A 24329-nucleotide genomic window follows, 5' to 3' on the forward strand; every position below is an offset into this window, starting at 1 on the left:
AATTTAAAATAAGAAAGTTAATTTCGCAAATTAGATAAAATAGAAAACCAAAACTACCCTTAAGCCTTGATATTATTTATAAGTTTTTAAGATTATTTACAATTAAAATAAATATAATTTTTTTGAATTTTTTATTCTTCCTTTTATTTTTTATTTTTTTTTTACAATTTACATACATTTTTGAAATACACAAAAACTAAATGATACTATATTTGATGTCAAAATATTATGTATATTTTTTAAAAATTCTCCTTTTACTTTAATCGTGTGTAATGTAAGTGTGGAGTTCACTAAAATAAAACAAAGTAGTTCATTGAAACGGAGAGATAAATCAACTAATACATTTTTAAGTATATTGAAACTTTTTTAAAAAATAAAATAAAATAAAATTGTTCAATTTACAAAATGAACTTAATTTCCAACTAAAACATTATTCTTCCGTAGCCGGGAATCGAACCCGGAAATTCCCAAATGAATTTTCCATATGAGCTACTACGGAATGCTATTCATTGTTTGCAACTAATAATATAAATATTATAAACTAGTATGGGTCCTCCTAGGCCTTTTGTTTCTATTGTATTATGATAAAGACTGCTGATGCGAGTGAAGATTCTATTATGAATACTATTTGGATATGCTATAGTTTTATTTAGCTTTCAAATAATTTATTCAAACTAGTACTAGTACATTAAAACTACAATTTTTGTTTCTTTGTCAAATTATTCTTAAAATACTCATATCTCTTTTTCTTCTACTTTCATGAAACTCCATTTTTTATTCTAGTCTATCGTGAAAATTTGTCTTGACATTATTCGAATCGTCATCTTATTATATGCTAAATTAGACTATCTAACTTTAAACAAACCTTAAATATTATACCGCGAAATAAAAAATGTCTTATTATAATATAAACTCAGAATATACTGACCCTGCTTCCGCACATGATATTTATGATATTTAAGAAACACTTTTTATTTATATTTTTTTATTATATTTATTTTGAATTCTGAACTATTTTAAGCATTGAATTATTAACTATGCAGATCCATTACATATCATCGTATAAAAAATCAGTATGATCGATTAAGAATTTATCACCATCAACATACACCAATTATGGTCTCAAGACAGAACATTAACGTCGTATGTGAAAATTGACTCCTAATTCATGCAAAATTTCACTCGTAGATCATTCTCGATCCAAAGTCGGGTCTTTACCAGAATCGAGAGAGAAAGACAATTAATCGGCGCATCGCTATGAGGAGATCGGTTAGATACTCCGATCCTATAATGTCGTATTTAATCGCCACAATTTAGATTTGCAACGTTGCAAAATTCGACGATGATCCTTCATCGGAGTGCCTCTTCAACAACAAGTAATACTAAATCGCAAAACGAGAATCGAGTTGCACTGGGCTATTTGAGAAATGAGAATACATGGAGAACCTCAAGTGCAGACTTACCAGCGGTTCTAATAGTCTTCGTCGTTGGCGAAACACCTACGAGATACCTCGTAGATGGTGGATTCCCCGTAACAACTCCCGATCCGACACAGACGAGCAATCAAATCTCCGAAAATCAGATCTGAATGTTTACTATGGAGGATATCCATTGGTCTTTGATAATTTGATAAATTTCTCTCACAATATAACATAGCTCGCGCCCTCAATCGGAAGGAGCGACCAATAGTATAAATAAAAGATGGATTGATCATGCATACCACTAAGAGAAAAACATAGAAATATGGATCGACATTTAGAGTTGTTCTCAGGTTGCTACTGTGTTCGTGTAGAGACATCATCTAATATGTTTTCACGAGGTCCAACGTGGCGAGCTAAAGACCCTGACTTTGCCAACTAGCATGGAGATAGTACGGTAGGAAAGAAAACTAGATGCAACCCATGTTGACTAGAAAAGGATGTTGGGTGAAGCTCTTGAGGAGTAGAATTCCTCATTCAACAATGATTTTGGGTAAGTCGATGTCATCCCCAAAATAAAGAAAATAAAGGATGAATAAATCATCCAACCATTCATAAAACACAGTTGAAGGCATCCGTCCATAGATGGTCGGACTTATATGTTCACGGACGAGCAAGATAGATACGAAGACATTGACTCCACAATGTCGCTCCTTAAATAAAGGTACGCAGACACGACCCTTGAGAAACAAGCTCATCCGTCGGGGATGTGAAAGAAGCATCACGCCCGCAACACCAAAGACAAATGACTTGACGAAGCGAATCCAATTGATAAACACTCTCATTACAACAGCCCCTAGCTACGCAGTCAGCCGAATAATGAGCAGAAGGGTAGTAGAATACACTTTTGTTGCGATTTTCTTGATGAGATAAGTGTTCCATAAAGTTCTACACAATATTAGTCATTAATTTTCTAACCATGAATGAAAAACATTACAAGTACAAAGGTTCTTGTAACCCTCTGTAGGATAGTACGAGCCGCTCTTCTAAGGTAGACTCCACACTTGGTTAACACACTTCAAGTGTAGCTGAAGCACCCACTCTTACGAACTGTCGACTCTAAGAGTGTAAGCGGTGGAGCCCAGAGACGTGCACCCTGAACCAGGATAAACCTGGGGGCAGGGGCGGGGACCTTCCCTTTGGTCGGGAACAATTTCTAGTGATGCTGAAGAAAAACACTAACTCTTCCTAGTTGGAGCTAGTAACAAAAAAACTCCTATTGGGACCATAGTTCAACGGACGCACCAGACACCAGTAGAGTATACATAACAAAGAAGTACATAAGTACAGAAACGGTGAATAAGTCCAACAAGGATTTGTGAATCAAACCAAAGCATGGATACCAACAACCCATATGGTGGGCCAAACAACCACAAAGAAGAAATAAAATATATCAAGCACAAAAACCTAAATAAAGGCATCAAGCATAAAGGCAAATATATATATAAATACTATCATTTTTGCAAAGGTGTGAAAGCTCATTATCATTATACGAAAAAAGGAAAAATAAAATCAGGCTTCCTCGCTCTGAGATGTCGCGCTTCGGTTGTCCACCAAAGCCTCAACCTGAATAACCTTCAATGGGTCCAGTTCCATGTTAGGGATATGAATGTCTTGGAAAAATTCCTTATCCTGGTCCACTTCCTAGTCAAGAAATCCATATACATTCTTCCAAATTTGTTGAAGAGACTTAAGCACGAGATTTTTTTCTCCTGTTTAAGAGCTTTTTAAGCCTCTTCGGTGTGACGATTCACCTTTGTAATAGCAACATCGGTCTCTTGACAATGCTTCCTCTTTTCCTCTAAGGAAGATTCCAACTCAGCAATATGAGCAACCAAAGTAGAGGGAGAGTTATAGATCTTTGCCTCCTCTTAGAAAGCCTCGTCGCAGTGAACTTTCTCCTGAAGAGAAGTTGTGGCCTAGTGAAACTTAGAGCAATTTTTCTCCATATCTTCACATTTCCCTTTCTAGTTATACCTATCCTTTGAAGGATTACCCATGACTAAGACGTCACCCGACCAACAATAACTAAATAGAAAAGAGAATATGCCTAATAAGTGTAGTAGGTGGCCTCAGAGAAAAGCTCAATCTTTTCTGCCTTAGGAAGAATCTTAATGTAAGTCAGGTCCTCCTCAAACATAGTAGTAGCAACTTTCTTAGGAGTATGTGGAATTCGGGAAGAAAGGATGGTAGACAATATAAGAAGAGGGGTAGCTGATCCTGAAGCAGCACCCCTAGAAAGACGAGCCCGTTTGGGGGATTCTTCCTCTAAAATGGTACTCTGGTCGTGATCATGACCTATATTTAGTGGAGCAGTAGAATGTTGTGGCTGATTTTCCATATTCAGAATGGCATCGACAAGAGTAATTTGTTCAACCTCAAGGCCGTCGATGGTAGCCTCAACAGTAGATGATGCGACAAGAGTTGTAGGAGGGGCGTAGCAGCCCGACCAATGGGGCCTGGTTCGACTCCCTGAGAAGAGACAATGGCATATAGCTTTTTCAAACCATTAATTTTATTTGCAATGTACAAGAAACCATGTCAAAAAATGGAAAGAACACCTCCCTCACCAAAGATGTATTTCCTCTCTGAGCGACCGACCTCACTCACAATAACGTAGGTATCAATGATCTTTTTCCTCTTAAATATTAAAGAAGGCACATCGTCGGGGCTGAGCCCTTCTTAATAACCAAGCCCTTCGTATAAAGACTTTAGACCTCTCCTCATCATCACTTTTTCAACAGAAAGGGAATCTAGTTTGATGTTGGTAGAATGAAGTTTAGAGCGAAAATAGGGTCAGGATACTACTACAAAAAGCACTTCTAACATCGGAAGTGAAATATATTTTACCTCGGCAAAAGAATCGAGGTAACGAAGGGCGTAATGAAAAGTAATGACTTAACACCGCGATTTTTAAAATACCGAGGTAAAGGTTTATTATGGCATGGGTTCGAACCCCTGTTTCCGCACTTTTATTATTTACAAATACTAGCGTCTTATTTATCTCGGTTTATCATAAAAACCGAGGGGTCATTAGTTTTTTTAAATAAAACTCGTTACAGTGTTTACAAAGAATATTATATTAATTGTCCATGAAGATCATATGTTGGATCTTCAATTCCTTGATATTCTGGGCAAAATCAAATACCAGGAACCTCTTTTCTCAAAACAAAACAAAGGATTTGTTAAAGGATATTCTCTACGGATCTTGCATGAATTTGTTTCTGGTGAAAAAAATGGGTAAGATAATTAATATCAATAATCAAAAATATTTTCGGTATAAATAAAAAGTTAATAGAACAAACCTTGAATCCAGCTGATTTTCTGCTCTTGCAATCCATCGAAGAGAACTTTTCCAAGTTTCCTTATGTTTCAAGCGCTTCATATGTTTCATTTAGATTTCCAATATCGTAAGAGAACTTATATAATGGACGTTAGGTTTCACGCGGATCACTAATGGTGGATTCTTGAGCGTTGATAACCTTTATATGGACGACAAAGATTTATTTAAGGCCGTTGAATGAAAATAGTGAAAGAAACACTTAGCTATCATCTCGGTTTTTAAAACAACCGAGGGATTAGAGGAAAATAATTTTTGTATAAAAAATGGTTGCTTTTTTACCCAAAATATTAAAAATACATTGTATGAAACAAATATTATATGCGACCTACTCATGCTGTAATTTTAGTATTTAGGGTAAACAATCTGTTTAATTTGACAGATCGATTTATTTTTGTTTAAAATTTGACTCAGTCTTACCTGTTTAAAAAAAAAAGTTCAAACACAAATTTGTTATAATTTTTTTATTTAAATGAATCAGATTTAAACTCTTTAATAAAAATAAATTTTGACAGGTCAATCTGTATTTAATTAAAATATATTATTTTATATGTAAAATAATAATTAAAAATAATTTTTTATTAATATTTTAAAATATAATATTTTTATATAATATAATATTTGTTACTCTTTTGTTAATTATTGTTTGTGAAAATCTAGCAATAAAATTATAGCTATTTACATGGTTATTAGTCTATATCAATAAATAAAATATTTTAAAAATATTAATTTAAATTTAAAAAATTGACGAGTATCAGGTTAAACTCAAATTTTAGTTTTTGTATAATAAAAAAAATTAATTTTTTTATGTATATTATTTATTTAAATAAAGTCTAGTTTGATTCGACTAATTCTCATCTCTATTAACATCTATTAATAATACAAATATTTATAGTATACGCTTTTTATTATTTGTTGTATTTGTTCAAAAAATTTATATATTTTTTTGCTTTCATTGATTAAGATAATAATGTAAATATATATATCTATAATAACTTTAGTTAATTATTACCAAGATAAAAATATATTAAATAAAATGATAGTTTATCAAAAATATTATAAGAAAAGAGATATAAAAATGTTAAAAAATAAATTATGCGAAAAAAAAGAGTATGCATTTTATACTATACACCGATGTGCAATACTTTTAACCTTTAATATTATATATTAAGGCTTAAATAGTTTTTTGGTTCCTGAGAGTTGGTGTGTTTTTGGTTTTCGTCCCTGTATCTTATTTTTGTGGTAAATGATCCCTGAATGTTTAAATTATTTTGGTTTTAGTCCTTAAAGTTAAAATCTGCAGGAAAATTTGCAGTTTTCTTGCGGATTTTCCTTTGAATTTTTCTGCGGATTTTAATTTTAGGGATTAAAACAAAAAAGATTTTAACCTTTAGGAATCATTTTCAAGAAAAATAAGATACAGAGACAAAAATAAAAAACACACAAACTTACAGGAATCAAAAGACTATTTAAGCCATATATTAATTATTTTGATATACATTAAAAGGTAAGACTGACATGAAAAAAAAGAATAAAGCAGTATATACAATTTTATCACCATGGTATTCTTAATGTAATTTTCTTCTCTAAAAAAGAAAGAATTACCAATTAGAGGTGTAGGATAGGAACTAGTGGACAATACCTTAGAGGATAGAAAATCCTTCCTTCTGTTTTTCTATTGGCTATATAGTGATAAGAGTTAGTTCATTGGGGAACTAACTGAATACAATTTGTAACAGAATTATCGATTGAATAACAAAATCTTCATCTTCTCTATACTTTCTGTTATTTTTCTCTCTCTGTTTTCAGTTCTTATTCATGGAAGTTTGACACATTTGATATGGTATCAGTAGATTTTCTCTGCAAATCTTGCTATTGCAAGCTTTGATTTTACTTCCGCTTCCGATTCTTGGTGTCAAGCTCGTCATCTCCCTTCCTTGGCATCGTCATGGATGATCAACAGCAGAATCCCTTTTTCATTCATCATTCCGATCATCCCGGTCTTGTTTTGGTTTCGCATCTGTTGACGGAGGAGAACTATCCGTCATGGCGTCGTGCAATGATCATTGCTCTTCGTGCAAAGAACAAGATTGGTTTCGTTGATGGCTCGATTCAGCAACCTCCTGACGATGATCCTCAGTTCCAACTCTGGCAACGTAACGACAATGTCGTTGCTTCGTGGCTTTTGAACTCAGTATCAAAAGATCTCACAGCCAGCGTTATCTACGCCTCCACTGCGGCGGCGATTTGGAATGATCTCCAAGAACGATTCTTGCAGAACAACGGTCCTCGTTTGTTCCAACTGCGCAAAGATTTCATCACGTGTACTCAGGGTACTCTCTCCGTTGGTGCTTACTACTCCAAGATCAAAGGTCTTTGGGAGGAACTCGCCGAATTTCGCCCTATTCACCAATGTGTTTGTGGTGGTGTAAATCCTCTGATTGAACACATAAACCGTGAGTACGTTCTCACATTCTTGCTTGGATTGAATGAAAGCTTCAATCCTATTCGAAGTCAAATTCTACTCATGGATCCCTTACCATCGGTTAGTCGAGTTTTCTCATTGGTAATTCAGGAAGAGAAACAACGTGTTGTAAATGCAATTACCAATGAAAACAATGAAAACTTTGCTTGTGCGGTTACTGACTCTAATGGTGCGAAGCTTAAAGCTGGTAAGAAGGATCGTCCCTTATGTTCACACTGTGGTGTTCTTGGTCACATCAAGGACAAGTGCTTCAAACTTCATGGCTATCCACCTGGATTCAAAAAGGGAAAAGGTTCAAATTCTTCACATTCTAATGTTGTTCACACGGACATCAGGGAGGAAGACACACCCTTGAACACAAAGCAGTACCAGCAACTCATTGCTTACATTCAAGGTCAGATGGCAAGACACTCCAGCTCAGATGCTCCATCAGGTGATTCAGCTGGTATGGTTTTTACTTCATCTTATCAAAATTCATATCCTATTAGCAATACTTGGATAGTGGACTCAGGGGCAACATCACACATTGTCCACTCTTTAGAAATGTTTGATTCATATAAATCTCTATCACACAAGTTTGTGACTTTACCAAACAATGCTAAAATTCCAGTGGCTGCCATAGGCACAGTTACTCTTAGTTCTCATCTGATTTTACGAAATGTGCTATATATTCCTCATTTTCGCATAAATCTATTGTCTGTTGGACAGTTGCTACAAAACCCTCATTTGTCTGTTGTTTTTTCTAAGTCTGGGTTTATGATTCAGGACAGTCAGCAGGGGAAGGTGACTGGTTCGGGTGATTACACTCATGGTCTTTACTTCCTCAATTGTGCACCTACTCATACCTCAGCTACTCTTGAGGATATACCTACTTGTACTGTTGCTAATGTTTCTTTTTCTACTTGGCATGCTAGATTAGGACATTTGTCTGATCAGGTTTTACAGTCTATTCATCATCAAGTTCCAAATGTATTTCCTTCCAATAAAGAGAATAATGAATTCTGCAAAATATGCCCCCTTGCTAAGTTTCATCGTTTACCTTTTATTTCACATAATAATCGTAGTCAATCACCTTTCGATTTGATTCATTGTGATGTGTGGGGTCCCTTTGCTAAACCTACGTATGATGGCTATTATTACTTCTTAACTATTGTTGATGATCATACACGATACACTTGGATTCATTTGATGAAACATAAATCTGAAGCACCTATGTTGATTAAACTGTTTTTTAAGTTTATAAAAACTCAGTTTAATACTAACATAAAAGGAGTCCGCAGTGATAATGCAAAGGAACTACAACTTACTGAATTTTTGCAAGCTGAAGGCGCCATACATCAACTGTCGTGTCCTCATCGACCTCAGCAAAATTCAGTTGTTGAGAGGAAACATCAGCATTTACTAAATGTTGCCAGAGCTGTGTTGTTTCATTCCAAGGTGCCAATACGATTCTGGGGTGAATGTGTCAATACCAGTGCATACCTAATCAATAGAGTCCCCTCCCCAGGATTGGACAACAAATCTCCTTTTGAACTGCTGCATAGTAAGTTGCCAAACTATGAATCTCTGAGAGTTTTTGGATGTTTGTGTTATGCATCTACCATTCCTGCATATAGGTCAAAATTCACTCCACGTGCATCACCTTGTGTGTTTCTTGGTTATCCACATGGTGTCAAAGGCTACAAGATTCTGAACTTAGACACTAGAAAAGTCCTTGTCACTAGGGATGTAATGTTCCAAGAAAATGTGTTTCCTTTTCACTCCATTGCTGATGACACGGCACTGTCCGGTTTCTTTTCTGACACTGTGATACCCAAAGCCATAGCGGATTCTTTCACTCCTCATGCACAAAATCCTTTGGTTCATGGTAATGTTCAACATCCACAGGATGACTTGCATAGTCCTATACATGATACCCTGGATATACATCATGACCACACTGCTGCCATACCTGTTGACCAAATTGTCCCTCATCAAAGAGCATCTAGAATTCACAGACCTCCCTCTTATCTTCAAGACTACCAATGCAGTGTCCAATATCCGATACAACACCACTTGTCCTATGGAAAGCTGAAGCCAGATTATAGACAGTTTATAGGCCAAGTGTCCAATATCTATGAACCTTCCTTTTATCATCAAGCTGTCTCAAGTCCTGAATGGAGACAAGCCATGGCAGAAGAGATTGCGGCCCTTGAAGCAAATCACACTTGGTCCCTTCAAACTCTTCCACCGGGCAAGAAGGCTGTGGGTTGTAAATGGATATACAAGGTAAAATACAGAGCTGATGGGTCCTTGGACAGGTATAAGGCGCGTTTGGTAGCCCGTGGATTCACACAACAAGCTGGGGTTGACTTCGTAGACACGTTTTCTCCTGTGGCAAAGCTCACCACGGTCAGGATTTTGCTTTCTATTGCTGCTCAACATAAATGGAATTTTATTCAACTGGACATTAATAACGCTTTCCTGAATGGTGATCTTTCTGAAGAAGTTTTTATGCAACTCCCTAAAGGCTATCCTATAAAGGGGGAGAACTTGGTTTGTAAACTCAATAAGTCTCTGTATGGCTTAAGACAAGCATCCAGGCAATGGTATCAAAAATTCAGTTCCACCATTACTTCTCTGGGATTTGAGCAGTCATCAGCGGATCATTCTTTATTCTTCAGTGGTACAGCCTCGTCATTAGTCATATTATTAGTATATGTAGATGACATTGTACTTGCAGGACCGGATCCACAAAGATTGAAGCAAGTTGAAGGTCTTCTTCAGCAACATTTCAAATTAAAAGTGATGGGAGATCTACATTATTTTCTAGGATTGGAAATTGCCACTTCACAAAAGGGGATTCACTTATGTCAGAGAAAGTACACCCTGCAGCTACTTCAAGACACGGGTTATCTTGCTTCTAAACCTATGAGTGTGCCTTTGGATTCGACGGTATCGTTCAATGATTCTGACGGTGAACTGCTTGAAGATGCTTCTGCCTATCGAAGACTTATAGGTAAACTCATGTATTTGACAATTTCAAGGCCTGACATTGCATATGCGGTCAACAAACTGAGTCAATTCATGCAACAACCTCGTACCACACATTTGACAGGGGTACATCATGTCTTACAGTACCTTAAGGGGACTCCGGGAAAAGGCTTACTCTTCCCAGCAAAATCTTCTTTTCGCATTACTGCATTTGTGGATGCTGACTGGGGCAGTTGTAAAGTAACACGCAAATCAACTACTGGCTTTTGTGTGTTCTTAGGTGAAGCATTGATCTCGTGGAAATCAAAGAAACAGCCTACTGTGGCTAGATCATCTGCTGAGGCAGAGTATCGGGCTTTAGCTTCTCTTACCTCTGAATTGCTATGGATCAAACAGCTCTTGCGAACCTTTGAAGTACGATTGCAGTCTGTTATGGTGTTTTGTGATAGTATGGCAGCCATTCAGCTGGCATCAAATCCGTTGAGCCATGAAAGATCCAAGCATGTCGACATTGATTGCCATTTCATTCGCCAGCATGTACAAACTCAGTTCCTCAAGCTGATTCATGTCAAGTCCTCCCAGCAGCTTGCCGATCCTCTCACAAAAGCTCTCTCGCGTCCACTATATGAGCTGTTAACTTCCAAGTGGGGAATGTTTGATATATACCTTCCCACTTGAGGGGGAGTATTAGAGGTGTAGGATAGGAACTAGTGGACAATACCTTAGAGGATAGAAAATCCTTCCTTCTGTTTTTCTATTGGCTATATAGTGATAAGAGTTAGTTCATTGGGGAACTAACTGAATACAATTTGTAACAGAATTATCGATTGAATAACAAAATCTTCATCTTCTCTATACTTTCTGTTATTTTTCTCTCTCTGTTTTCAGTTCTTATTCATGGAAGTTTGACACATTTGATATTACCAATAAAAATTTTGAATTAAATTTGATCATGTACCTGGTGAACAAAACCACACGTGTCGTGAATAGTGATCTTATAGTTCAAACATGCTTGCTTAGTGGAACAAATTATGAGGTAGCCTTAAGTGCATTAAAATTTTGTCTGCCCAACTTTTGCTATGTTCACACTACAATTTTTAGCTCACCTACTTCTTTCTTTGATTATAGAAATATTGTATACAATTTATTCTCCCTAGTGAACATGTCGATCAAAGGCTATTCAATTCAAGGGATGTTCACAGTGAAGCTTCTACCATGAAACATTATGATTATAAGTTGAATATCTTACACCACAACCACCCCACTATTACTAATGTCATGCCCCTTTTAACTTTACTACTACTATATAACTATGCTACTTGCTCCTTGTAATTCAATGTGCCATACACAAACCAAATCAATCATACTAGTAGTAAGTGATTTTCAACAACAAAAATGGTGATGGAATTCAAGGCTAGAACTTTTCTTGCAACAGTGGTGATGTTTCTGTTGGCATCAAGTGTGTTAATTATGGAAAGTGAAGGTGCTGGAGAATGTGGAAAGACACCAATTGGTTCAGCAGCTGCTAGTCTGAGTCCATGCTTAGATGCATCACGTAATGGGAGGGCAAAAGTTTCAGCAGCTTGCTGTTCTAAAGTTGGTGCTTTGCTTTCAACTTCTCCAAAATGTCTTTGTTCAGTTCTTTTGTCACCTCTTGCTAAACAAGCTAAGATCAATCTTGCTATTGCTATTACTATTCCTAAGAGATGCAACATTAGGAACAGACCTGCTGGAAAGAAATGTGGAAGTAAGTCTTTCATTCATATTTGACTTACTATGTCTTGATTTTGTGTCTACACTTTCCTTAATTGTGCAATGTGATTAATTAAACTTGTTCTTTTCTTCTTTCCTTTTTGCAGAGTACACACTTCCTTGAAACCAAAACAGAAGAATAATATATGTGATATGCACTATCTAACAGATTAGAGAGATAAATAAGTTCTGTAATATGTCATTTTCTACTTGGAGAGTGACATGTGTCAGGCTGTAGCAATTTGTATTTCTAAGAATATTGTTGTATGATTTGATGTATTGCTTGGTATTATTATAAAATAATGTTATTTTCTATAACTTTTATTTTTACTATTATATTAATTTTTTTTACTTAAAAACAATTTTGATAGTAGCACTTGATGATAACAATTAGGGGATCAAAATCAAATCAAACTAAATCGAAATTGTAAAAAATTGTATTTGATTTGGATGTGTTTGAACCATTTTCTAATAGAATCGTGTGGTTTGCGGTTTGTATTTTGTAAACCAAATCAAACCGCATTATATTACAAAATCTTACTAACTAATATATATTTCTTCAATTCTTTAGAGAAAGCAACAAATACTATATGTATATTTTATCATATTCTTTGTATGATATTTATTTTAATTTCCATATCAACAAAAATAAAATATTATTCTTTTATAAATACTATTTTGACAAAATATATTTTATCGTATTGTTTGTATGATATTTATTTAAGAATGAAATTTCACATATCATTCTTTAGACTTAAGATAAACGTGTAAGACGTAATTTTATGCATCAATTTTAAATTTATTTTGACAATTATAAACTTTTTTATGAAAATGTATGAATGATAAAACTTAAAATTATATTTTTCTCTATATGTGTATGTATGGCTCAATAAATATTTTGTAAAAAACAGAAACAACCAAACCAACCCAAACCGCATTAGTTTGATTTGGTTTGATTTTTTAAATCCAACTGAATCAAACCAAACCGTATATTTTTATCTCTTATGGTTCGGATGATTTTTAGCGTCAAAACTACTCAAACCGCACCGCGAACACCCCTAAATTAACAATAACTTTATCACAGTTCAAGTCTTATACTTCTCACCCATAATTTAACAACTACATGAAATTTGCAGCCGTGTCCAAAGGAAGCCTCTTCCTCCAACTCGACTAGGATCATCGAGGAGATCAAGCAAAAAATATTTTTTTTTCAATAAGCAAATTTTATAAGATATCGCACTAGGGGTGCAACCCTTACAAAACAAAAACTCTAAACAGAGTTGAAACAAGACAGCGGTAACTTGTACCAATCATAGAAGCTATTATGATACAAAGGGTGGCTTAAAGCCATCCATCTCCAAGAAAGAAAGATTACATTAGAAAACACCACATCATAGCTATAAGACTTGTTCTAAAAAATGATAGCATTTCTCATGAGCCAAATACTCCAAATGGTGTTAATCTTGATCTTGATATTTGCATTCTTCACCTTGTCTTGAATGTTGCCAAAATTCAAAAACTCAACTAAAGACATTTTTAAATCAGCCCCTATCCAACACAAGATACTACTCCAAATCCTTCTAGAAACAAGACAATCGAAAAACAAATGATTTAAACTCTCCTGATGAGCCAAGCAAAATAAGCAATCAAAAGAGCTTATATTAGGGACATTCCTGAGTAACAGAAGATCTTTTATCGGAAGTTTGTTAGAGAAGAACCTTCAAGCAAACACTTTTATCCTGAGAGGAATACATGAATTCCAGACAATATTCATATGTGTTACCGTTGCGATCGGCCAAGCCATATCCTTGCTCTCCGCCTCCAGCTTTGAAATGCTAGTAACCGAGAAATTCCCATCTGGATTCAGCCTCCAATAGAAGCTATCCTCCCCCCTGCTGTCTAGAACCGGCGTTGGCAAAATGGAAAGAAGGCCAGGCCACCTTGCAGCTGCAGCCAGAAAAGCCGACACAGGGGCTGCTGTATCGATAACAAAACCTGCAGAAAAACATTCATGAAACAGACAGTTTTGGTTCCACACAGACGCACCGTCTTGCCACGAAATTGCCTCCTAGATCGAGCACATTTTATTTGTTGAAGTATCATACAGATCCGGGAATAAAACACGTATTGATTGATTTCCCAACCAATTACTATGCCAAAACATAATGCTTTTACAGTTTTTGGTATTGCACTTTACACATCCGGAAAAACCTTGCTCGAAAGAACCCAAGTTCAAATCATTGTTGATGACGTCCCTCCACCAAATTGAATCATCCGAATTTAATATTTCCGCTCCCGACGCTTGAACCTTAAGCTTAGGATTTAAATATCTCAACTCGATAAATCTACTCCAAATAGTATATTTCTCCGTTAAAATTCTCCATTTCCACTTAAGGAGGAGGGCTCTATTCATCTCACGGACGTCCCTTATCCCCAAGCCACCCTTCTCTTTGGGTTTACACACTATCTCCCACTTCACCCAATGAATGCTCCTTTTATTCACGTTTCCGCTCCACAAGAAGTTGCTTTGAAGACCTCTTATCTCTTGAATTATTTTTGAAGGTGCTTTGTAGAAAGAAAGGGTGAACGTCGGGATTGCGTTGAAAACCGCATTAATAAGAGTTATCCTCCCCCCAAAAGAAATATTCATACCTTTCCATGCCGACAATATATCCTTTATGTTTTTTAAAACCTCCTTCCAAGCCTTGATCTTTCTAGGACAAATACCCACCATAACACCTAAGAATTTGAAAGGGATCGTTCCTTTCTTGCAAGATAGAAACGATGAAGCCGTATTCATAAACCACTCACCAACGTGCACAACTAGGACATTACTTTTCGAAAAATTGATTTTCAAGCCCGAAACAAGCTCAAAACCTCTCAAAATCACTTTCAAGTTCCAAAGATTATCACAAGAAGGCTCACCTAGGATAACGGTGTCATCCGCAAATTGAAGGATGTCTACATGATCCTCTTCGCCGAACATAAACGGTTTAAACTCCCCCACCTCCCCCACCTTTTTCACCAAAGCGGTTAGACCCTCCATGACAAGAACAAAAATAAAAGGAGACAACGGATCGCCTTGACGTAAACCTTTTTGAGCCGAAAAATCTTTTGTGGCACTTTTGTTAACCAAGACGGACATATGACTAGTAAAGACACACGCTTCCATCCATTTCATCCACCTCTTGCCAAAACCCATTCTCTCCAACACAAACCTAACGAAATTCCAAGAAACAGTGTCATAGGCCTTTTCAAAATCCACCTTAAGCATAAGACAACTCCTTTTATTCCTCTTAACCCAATCAAGAATCTCGTTCATCATCAAAACTCCATCCATCATATTTCTTCCCGGGACGAACGCGGTTTGATTCGGAGACACCAATTTACCAACAACCCTTTTGATTCTAGCGGTTAGAAGCTTCGCAAGAATTTTATAAATACTTCCTACCAAACAAATAGGGCGGTATTCAAAAAGATATTGTGGATTTTTGATTTTTGGAATCAAAGCCAAAAAAGAAGATGTTATGGATTTCACTAAAACACCCTTGGAGTGGAAATCGTTGCAAAGAGCCATCAAATCTCCTTTTAGCAAAAGCCAAAACCTCTTGAAAAATTCTAAAGAGAATCCGTCCGCACCGGGGCTTTTGTTTCCATCACACAACCAAATAGCCTCCTTTACTTCCTCTTCCATGAAAGGCTTCTCCAACTCCAAGGAGTCATCACTCGACAATGAATTTAGGCTAATTCCTCTAGGTTCCGGCCGACATGCCACATCCTCCTTGAAAAACCTTTTAAAATGATTAAAAACGTAATCTTTAATGTCATGAGGTTCTTCCAAAATACCTCTATTAGATTCAAGAGAGCACATCAAGTTCCTCCTCCTTCTATCCCTTAAAGAATTATGGAAAAAACGGGTGTTGTTGTCTCCTTTGGAAAGCCAAAGTTGTCTAGACTTTAAGCGAAGAAAACCTTCCTTCTTATTAAGATTATCCCAAAAGACCGCCACCCGCTTTTGTTCTCTTCGAAACCACCTCTTCCAGAACGTTACCTGCAAAATGAACAAACATGTTATCTAAATGATGCATCTCCTCTTCGGCTTTCCCAATGTTAAGGTCAATCCACCCATAGACGGCTTTGTTCCACCACGAGATTCGGCCCTTTAGAACCTTCAACTTCTCTACCATACAAAAATCACCTCTCCCCTTGAAATGGATATTGGCCCATTCTTTGGTCACAAAAGAAGAAAACTCTTCGTGTTTGATCCACAAGTTATTGAATCTAAATGGCTTTGGACTCCAATCTTTCCTGTTGTCTTTTAACCAAATCGGGGTATGATCGGATATGTCCCTCTCTCCAATCTTTTGACCATCCACTTTCCAATCTTCAATGAAGTTATCCGACAGCAAAAATCTATCTATCCGACTCATTGACTTGCCATTGCTATTAAACCAGGTAAATTAGCCACCTATAGTGGGAACGTCCACTACCTCCATCTCCTCAATGAAACTCTTAAAAAAGTCCATCTCTTTGAAATTGCTTCTATTAGATATGCCGACCCGTTCCTCACTAGATGAAACAGAATTGAAGTCCCCTCCTAAGCACCAGGATCCAACCTTACTGTTATTTTTTATCTCTATGATCCTCTTCCACGTCCTCCTTCTAGCAATTCTATCACAAGATGCGTATACGTTAACAAAGTAAATTAGTTTGCCCATTTTTTCAACGCAAAGACTAAGGAAGCCTTCGCCATGAAAACTATAGATAAGATCGAAATAATTCTTTTTCCACATGGTTAAAATACCTCCCGACGCCCCAACCGAATCCAAGAAAGACTACTCTAAATTGACATCACCCCACATTTCCCTAACCACACTACTATCCAAACAACTCATTTTTGTCTCTTGTAAAAAATAAACACCAGCTTCCCCTTTTGAATAAGAAATCCCACTCTCTTCCTCTTTGCTCTAATACCTCCCCCTCTCAAATTCAGTGATAAAATAATCATTGATCACCAAGCAAGATTATCCCCTTCACGCCTGCCTCCCGTTTTTATCACGAATCTCCATCTCCTCCAGATTGCCAATAGGATCGAAATCATTAGAAATGTTTATGATGCCCAGTTTATTAATAGAATTCCACAAACCTATCGTTGCCTTACTTAAAACTCCATTTGCTATCCTCAAGTTACAGTTTCTCACATCAGAGTGAGTCAAAGATTCACAAGACAAAGGAAAACCACCCGACAAAAGACTCTTTTTAACAAAGTTATAAGTGGAACCTGTGCGCGGAGAGGGAAGATCCTGTCTGGGTGGACCACAAACTTCTGTAGGGTAACTGAAGTTTTCCACCTTCGAACCTAGATGGAGAATTTCCCTCATCTTCTTTCTAACCTTTTTTTAGTTCTTTAATTTGTTGCTAATGTCTTCCTCCTTCTCTTGTAAATCACTTGACATCTCCTTCCCAGACTTACCAGAAGGTACTCTCCAATTGGGTTTTTGTTTCTCTAAAACCATAGATTCCGGTTTTGTCTTATCCGGCCCAGTAACAACATGAACAAGTGGGCCCTTAAAATTTGCTTCCGAAGTATCCAAGGTAGGCCCATAGTTTGAACAACCCAAATTAGGAGGATTGATGAAAATGCCTGCGGGTCCCACTTGATTTGCCTCTTCATCCTCGTCCGAAATAGAAAAGTCTTTCTCAATGCTACACGCTACTTTGCTATATGAGTTAGACGAAATGTTGTCTTCAGAGCTGGTGTACTCTGCCCTAGCTTGAACTTTATCTTCTTTTACGTAAGAGCAATAAATGCCCTCGCCACTCCCCATTTTCTCAAGCCTCAACTTTTCAATTTTGTCTGCGAATCCCTCATGTAGCCTAGTATGATGTGACCACTCCCTCTCATCGTTCCCCATGAACGCCGAATCACAAAAAAACACCTTTCTCCTCTTCATCTTCTTCTCCCTCGCTTCCGATCTCCAGAGAACTCCCTCTCTTTCCCTCTCTGAGTAGCCAAACGACACTGATTCTTCTTTGTTTTGACTCTCTGCTTCAACCGATGACATCTGAAGATCTTCTTGACGTCAATTTGGTTTTGATTGTTATGTCTTGCAGAAAGCACATCGAAGAATTATTTATAAAGATTAGGCACAAGCAGGCCAATAACCTTGCCCGAGAGTATGGATCCTAGGTTAATTCAAGTGTAGGACGCATCACTCATCCATTTTTAGGGATTGCTGAAGGTTACATGAGAAAGGTGATTTGAGCATAACCCAAAAAAAGTTTAAGAAAGATGATTTGGATAAAGAAAGTGATGAATCCAAATGAAAAGTGGGAGGTTTAGATGTAGTAGGAGAAGTAGAAGAGGGTGAATAATTCAAAACCAAGTCTTGGTGTGGTTTGACTGCAATAGAAGAGAGGTGGGTGGAGCACACAACAATAGCAACTGAAGAAGAAATGTGACTTTGTTGCATTTATAAAGTTTTGTAGCACAATTATCACAAGAAAATATGATGTTTGGATGGTAGTATAAATTGTTTGTATAGTAAGAGTCAGGGGTTTGAATCCCTTTAACTTGCATATATAATTTTGCAGAAAGTTCTAATTTTTTTTTTAAAAAATTAACATAATTGAATAAAATATATTCACATTAATTTAAATATAGTAATTGATATTAATAATTATATTAAATAATAATAAATATTACTTTTAAAAAAATGTGACGTGACACAATTTTTTGACGTGGCACCACATAGTCAATGTCATGTCATGAGAGCTAGTCAAATTTGTAGAGGACCATAAAACTCAATAAATATTAAATTGACAAGTTAGCTATCATTATACCAATCATCATTTCTAAAGAGTAAAAAAGTTTTATTCATGGGAGATACATTAAAGATTGTATAGGTCTTACTTTTGAGGTTGTCAACTTGATGCACAAGAAGTCCTATAGTGGTAATTTAGTCTTGAAAGTGGACATAAAGAAATATTTTGATTCTATTAATTGGTTGTTTTTTATTTAAGATCTTAAGTAATTTGGTTTCAATGATATTCTTACTAATTAAATTTGGATCATTCTCAATTCTCTATAAAGATCTATGTATCTTTCAATGGAAAGATGTATGGGTTCTTTGATTGCGGTAGAGGAGTGAGACAAGGTGATGCCCTGTCCCATATTCTATTTTGCATTGCTAAATAAGTTCTTTGTAGGAGTTTAACCAGCCTAGTCAATCTGAAAAGGATTAAGCTTATCCTCGGCCTTGGAGGTCTTGAAGTTCCTTCTCATTGTTTGTTTGATGATGATGTCATGATTTTTTGCAGGGGAGACAAAGGCTCTATTGATTCTCTCATTAGTTTTTTCTCTAGATATGATGCTTCTTCAGGTCAAATGGTGAATCCCCAAAAATATTTCATATTTGATGGTTCTGTGAATGAAGCTAGATTTTACCACATTGCTAGCCACTTAGGGTTTAAGATTGGTCATCTTCTCTTCTCTTATTTGGGTGTTCCTATTTTTAAGGGTAAGCCTAAATCTAGGTATCCTAGACCTATTTTTAACAAAGTTAAAGCTAAGTTTTCCAAGTGGAAGGGGTATCTTTTGAGTTTTGCAGATAAAATTCAGCTGGTTAAACCTTCTATTGCCTAAGTGCTTACCATCTACTCCTGGCCTAAATCTATGATTAAAGAATTGGAGAAAAGTATTACAAATTTCTTTTGGTCTGGGGACAGTATGAAGTCTAAGCTAGTCACGGTGGCTTGGGCTAAGGTGTACAAGCCTCTTGAGCAGGGTGGTTAGGCTCGAGGTCCATTAATGCCCTTAATGATGCCTTCAACATCAAGATTTGCTGGGATATTTTAAATTCTTCTGAGAACTGGGCTATCTTGTTGAAAGCTAGAGTGCTCAGAGATGTCATTCTTATTAAGTACCATATTGCTTCTTCTGTTCTGAGCAACACTAAAAGTGAGGTGGTTGGTGTTAATAACAACACTAGAATTGTCTTGGATAATGGTCGTAGCACTATTTTTTTGCTCGACCCTTGGTGTGGTCCTCTGTTAGCTACTCGTATTCAGGATGTGGATGGTATCAACACCAACACTTGGTTTCAGAATTCTTACACAATGGTTCTTGGATTTTTCCTAATCATGTGATTAATAAAATTCTTAACTCCGCAGGCCTTAAAGTAAATCCCACAAAGTGCAGGGTGTATTTTGGAGCAGTGGATGTGTAGACAAAAGAAGATATAAAGAAGAAAACTACATTTAATGAAGGAGTGTTTCCCTTAAGATACGTGGGAGTACCGCATATGGTAAGAAGTTGTCTATACATCATTATCAAAGTGGGATTGATAAAATAGTGGCCAGAATCACACACTAGAGTGCAAAACTGCTTAGTTACACAAGCAAGATACAACTTATAAAGATTGTCACCTTTGTCATTACCAATTATTAGATGAATTGCTCCCCCTCCCCAAGAAATTTATATAGAAAATCGATGCTATATGCATATTCTTCTTACGGACAAGTGGAAACGTTGCTTTAAGAAAGTCCCCTGTTATGTGGACTCAGTTGTGTGCTCCTAAAGACCAAGGTGGGTTGAACATTATGTCACTTGAGGATTGGAATATAGCTTGTATGATGAAGCTCATATGGAATATAAGTAGTAAAGCTGATAACTTTTGGATAAAATGGATCAATGACTAGTGACTACTACATCGGACGTGAAAATATGATGACAGTGAAATCTAAAAATAACCGCTCTTGGATACTCAGAGCTATTCTGAGGCAAAGAGATAAGGTGAACCAGATGCAAAGCTGGAGTAATATGAAACATAAAGACAAGTTTGGGACCAAGAAAATATATATAGAATTGAAGGAGAAACACCAAAGAGTTCATTGGAGAAAGATGTTCTACAACAACATGGCTAGGCCCCGAGCATTGTTTGTATTATGGATGGCATGCCATGAAAGATGAGCAATGAAAGTTAGATTGCAGAGGTATGGCATGAAATGGGATGATAAGCGATGTTTTTATGATAACCTTGAAACTATCCATCAAGTTAAACATAGGCCTCAAGAGTGGCAAGAAGAACTAATGTGGCTCACTATAAGTTGTAAAGGAAAAGGGCGAAATGCAGGATTACTAAAAGCTGCAGGCGTTGAAACAATATATGAAGTATTGAAATACATAAACTAGATTAGCTATAGAGGGAAAGTAAATAATACAAACATAATGGACAAGATTATTGATACAATTGGCTATAGAGGGTGGAGTCATCCGAAGTTGAGAAAACACATAGCTAAGTTTATGATGTTCTAATATAAGAGTTTGTCATTTTGGTGTGTTGGTTGTTTGGACTGGTTGCATGCGATCGCCCTGTACTTTTTTGTTTTGGCTTAATCAAGTATTTGATTCTAAAAAAAAAAGAAGTAAGCTTCAACTTTTTAAGTCATATTTTGATGTACTTGTAAATAATATTCAAGTTAGTGTGACATAAGTGTATGGTTTCTGTCTCAAAATTTACAAATACATAAAATACATGGATGTTAACATTATTTTACTACGATGCCAAATCTAAATAAATGATAAAACACAACACTTTTTCAAATTACGGTCAGTCTTCCTATTATTCATTTGGTACTTCACTGTATCACACCCCGACATGGTCTCACTGCAGCGGGATCACCGCCCAAACCAACTCATCAGAAGATATTGCAGACGCAACAGTCTCACTTGGACCACACTGAGGATGTGCTTCCTCGTTGTCGTGAGATAGTTGAGATGGTGCGGGTAGGCATTATCGATGGTTTCTTCCTTGAGGGGTCTGGTCACAGACATATACTGGATGATATCATAAGGGTGGCACTAGGGGCACTTTTATACCGTAGACATCGTGCCAGGACAGGTGGGGTAGTTGACGGTAGAGGTAGAGGAGCCAGCAGGCGAGGTGGTGGACGCAGAGGAGGTGCGAGAGGCAGATGAGAGGTTGAGGATGTTCTCCGGCACACACAATAGTGATTGTGCTGATTATTTTGATGTATGTATTTTTTATTACATTAATGTACTTTATTTTGATTATATATATGACATATTCTCCGTTAGATGATGTATTATTTGATGTACTATATACCATTGAGTTTACATTACACTAGTTTTTGTACTTTTTTTTGCTGTATTATTCTATCGTTAAACAAAAAAATTAGGGTTTTGGAGTGAAACATAGTTGATTTAAAATATAACAGAATGTTTAGCGAACAAGGCTTGTCAGGACAAGAGGGACTCCTTTTATCAAGAAGTTCCAGAGTTTCTTTGGCCTCAGTTGGCGGCTGATTCCATAGGCATTAGTAGCTTCTTTTTTAATTCTGAGTAGTTGTTTTTCGTTTTGGGCCTAGGCCCTCCATTATATATATAAAAAAAATATAACAGAATGTTCCGTAGGTACATTTATAGAATATTCTGCTTTTAAGACTTTTCATAGATATATCTACAGAAGATTCTCTGAACTGAATTAATTTAGATTTCTTCAATGTTCACTAGTTTAAAATACAAATTATTTGATGAACAAACTTACATATCGGATAATCTAATTGAAAGTTATAACGTCGATAATTAAAAAAAGTTATAAGTGTATAAAAGTATAGAGGCGTGAAATAAAATTATTCCTTTTTATATTGTTTACAATTTTTTAAAATTCTTTTTTATCAAAATAAAAGATAATTCTTTTAAAAAATATTTAATGACTTCTATTTATTTTTTATCTTTATAATATACCAATGTTTTAGAATTACACATAAAAACCAAATGATACACTTTGGTATCAAAACGTCATTTGTAAGTGGGGGAATTTAAAAAATTATAAGAATAGAGTTCGTTGAAACCGAGACACATCCTAGAACTTAATTTCACTATAAAAATATTGATTTCCGTAGGCGGGGATCGAACCCGGAAATTCTTGGATGAATTTTCCTTGACTGCTACTACGGATTGATGATTATTCAGTGAAAACTATATTATATATACTATTCTGCACTTTGGTTCTAGGGCCTAGGCCTTGTTTTTTCTATATATGGTTTGTAACTTTGTATCTAAAAGAACTGTATGGCTTTACAAAATGTTTTTTAAGACAAAAATTACGTTATAAAACTTAAGAATAATTGTGAAAATGTTCTTAAAGCTAAATATATTAAAGATTTGATGTGTATTATTAATTAATGTTTCTGGAAAAGCAAAGACATAGTAAGACCCGTCTAATTCTAAATACACTTATTGAAGGGTGGTAGACAGATGGAGTCTCGTCAAGAGACCTCGCATTTGATTCAAATTACTAGTCTATCCACCACTATAGATCTGATCAGACGATCTCTACAATTAACTTCGGATCTAGTGGGATGGTTTTGACCGGCTACCTATATTAATTTGTCATGCGCCATAATAGTTTTATTCATTCATTCTTTATAAATAACTAAAATAATATATATATATATATATATATATATATATATATATATATATATATATATATATATATTTAAAGTTTTGATACATTGAATACACGTGTTCCAAAAAAATATTTCTATAAATAATTCATTAACTTGTGCCCTTGGGGCACATGTTAGCTTCTCTCTCTCTCTCTCTCTCTCTCTCTCTCTCTCTCTCTCTCTCTCTCTCTCTCTCTCTCTCTCTCTCTCTCTCTCTCTCTCCTCTCTCCTCTCTCTCTCTCTCTCTCTCTCTCTCTCTCTCTCTCTCTCTCTCTCTCTCTCTATATATATATATATATATATATATATATATATATATATATATATATATATATATATATATATATATATATATATATATATATATATATATATATATATATATATATATATATATATATATATATATATATGAGGAGAGTTATATTTACCTCAAGAGTAAGTTATTATAACTTATAACTTACTCCACATCTTGATCATTTATTATTTTCAATCTAATAGTTAAAAATAATAAGTAATTAAATGTGGAGAGAGAAAACTATTCCTTATTGTTTTTAACCATTAGATTGAAAATAATAAATGGTCAAGATGTGAAGTAAGTTATAATAACTTACTTTTGGAGTAAATATAACCATCCTCTATATGAGGAGGGTTATATATATATATATATATATATATATATATATATATATATATATATATATATATATATATATATATATATATATATATATATATATATATAAAATAATGATAGAAAATAAAATTAAAAAAGCATGATAGTATAGATAAAAAATTATCATAAATTCTTTTGTGTAATGTTAAG

At 35.6% G+C, this 24329-nt stretch overlaps 1 protein-coding gene across 1 annotated transcript; it reads left to right on the forward strand.

Annotated features, from left to right (window-relative positions):
- Nucleotides 1-11594: 11594 nt before the first annotated feature.
- On the forward strand, nucleotides 11595-12334 carry LOC131609538 (non-specific lipid transfer protein GPI-anchored 15-like). Its single transcript, XM_058881252.1, has 2 exons — nucleotides 11595-12023; nucleotides 12136-12334. The coding sequence occupies exons 1-2, from the start codon at nucleotides 11672-11674 to the stop codon at nucleotides 12150-12152; spliced, it is 369 nt and encodes a 122-aa protein (XP_058737235.1). The 5' UTR covers nucleotides 11595-11671; the 3' UTR covers nucleotides 12153-12334.
- Nucleotides 12335-24329: the final 11995 nt, after the last annotated feature.

Source organism: Vicia villosa, linkage group LG1, assembly GCF_029867415.1.
Source record: "Vicia villosa cultivar HV-30 ecotype Madison, WI linkage group LG1, Vvil1.0, whole genome shotgun sequence".
NCBI lineage: Eukaryota > Viridiplantae > Streptophyta > Magnoliopsida > Fabales > Fabaceae > Vicia > Vicia villosa.

What these genes read in the sequence shown, in the direction of transcription:
- LOC131609538 (XM_058881252.1), top strand. Translation starts at nt 11,672, where the DNA reads ATGGTGATGGAATTCAAGGCTAGAACTTTTCTTGCAACAGTGGTGATG.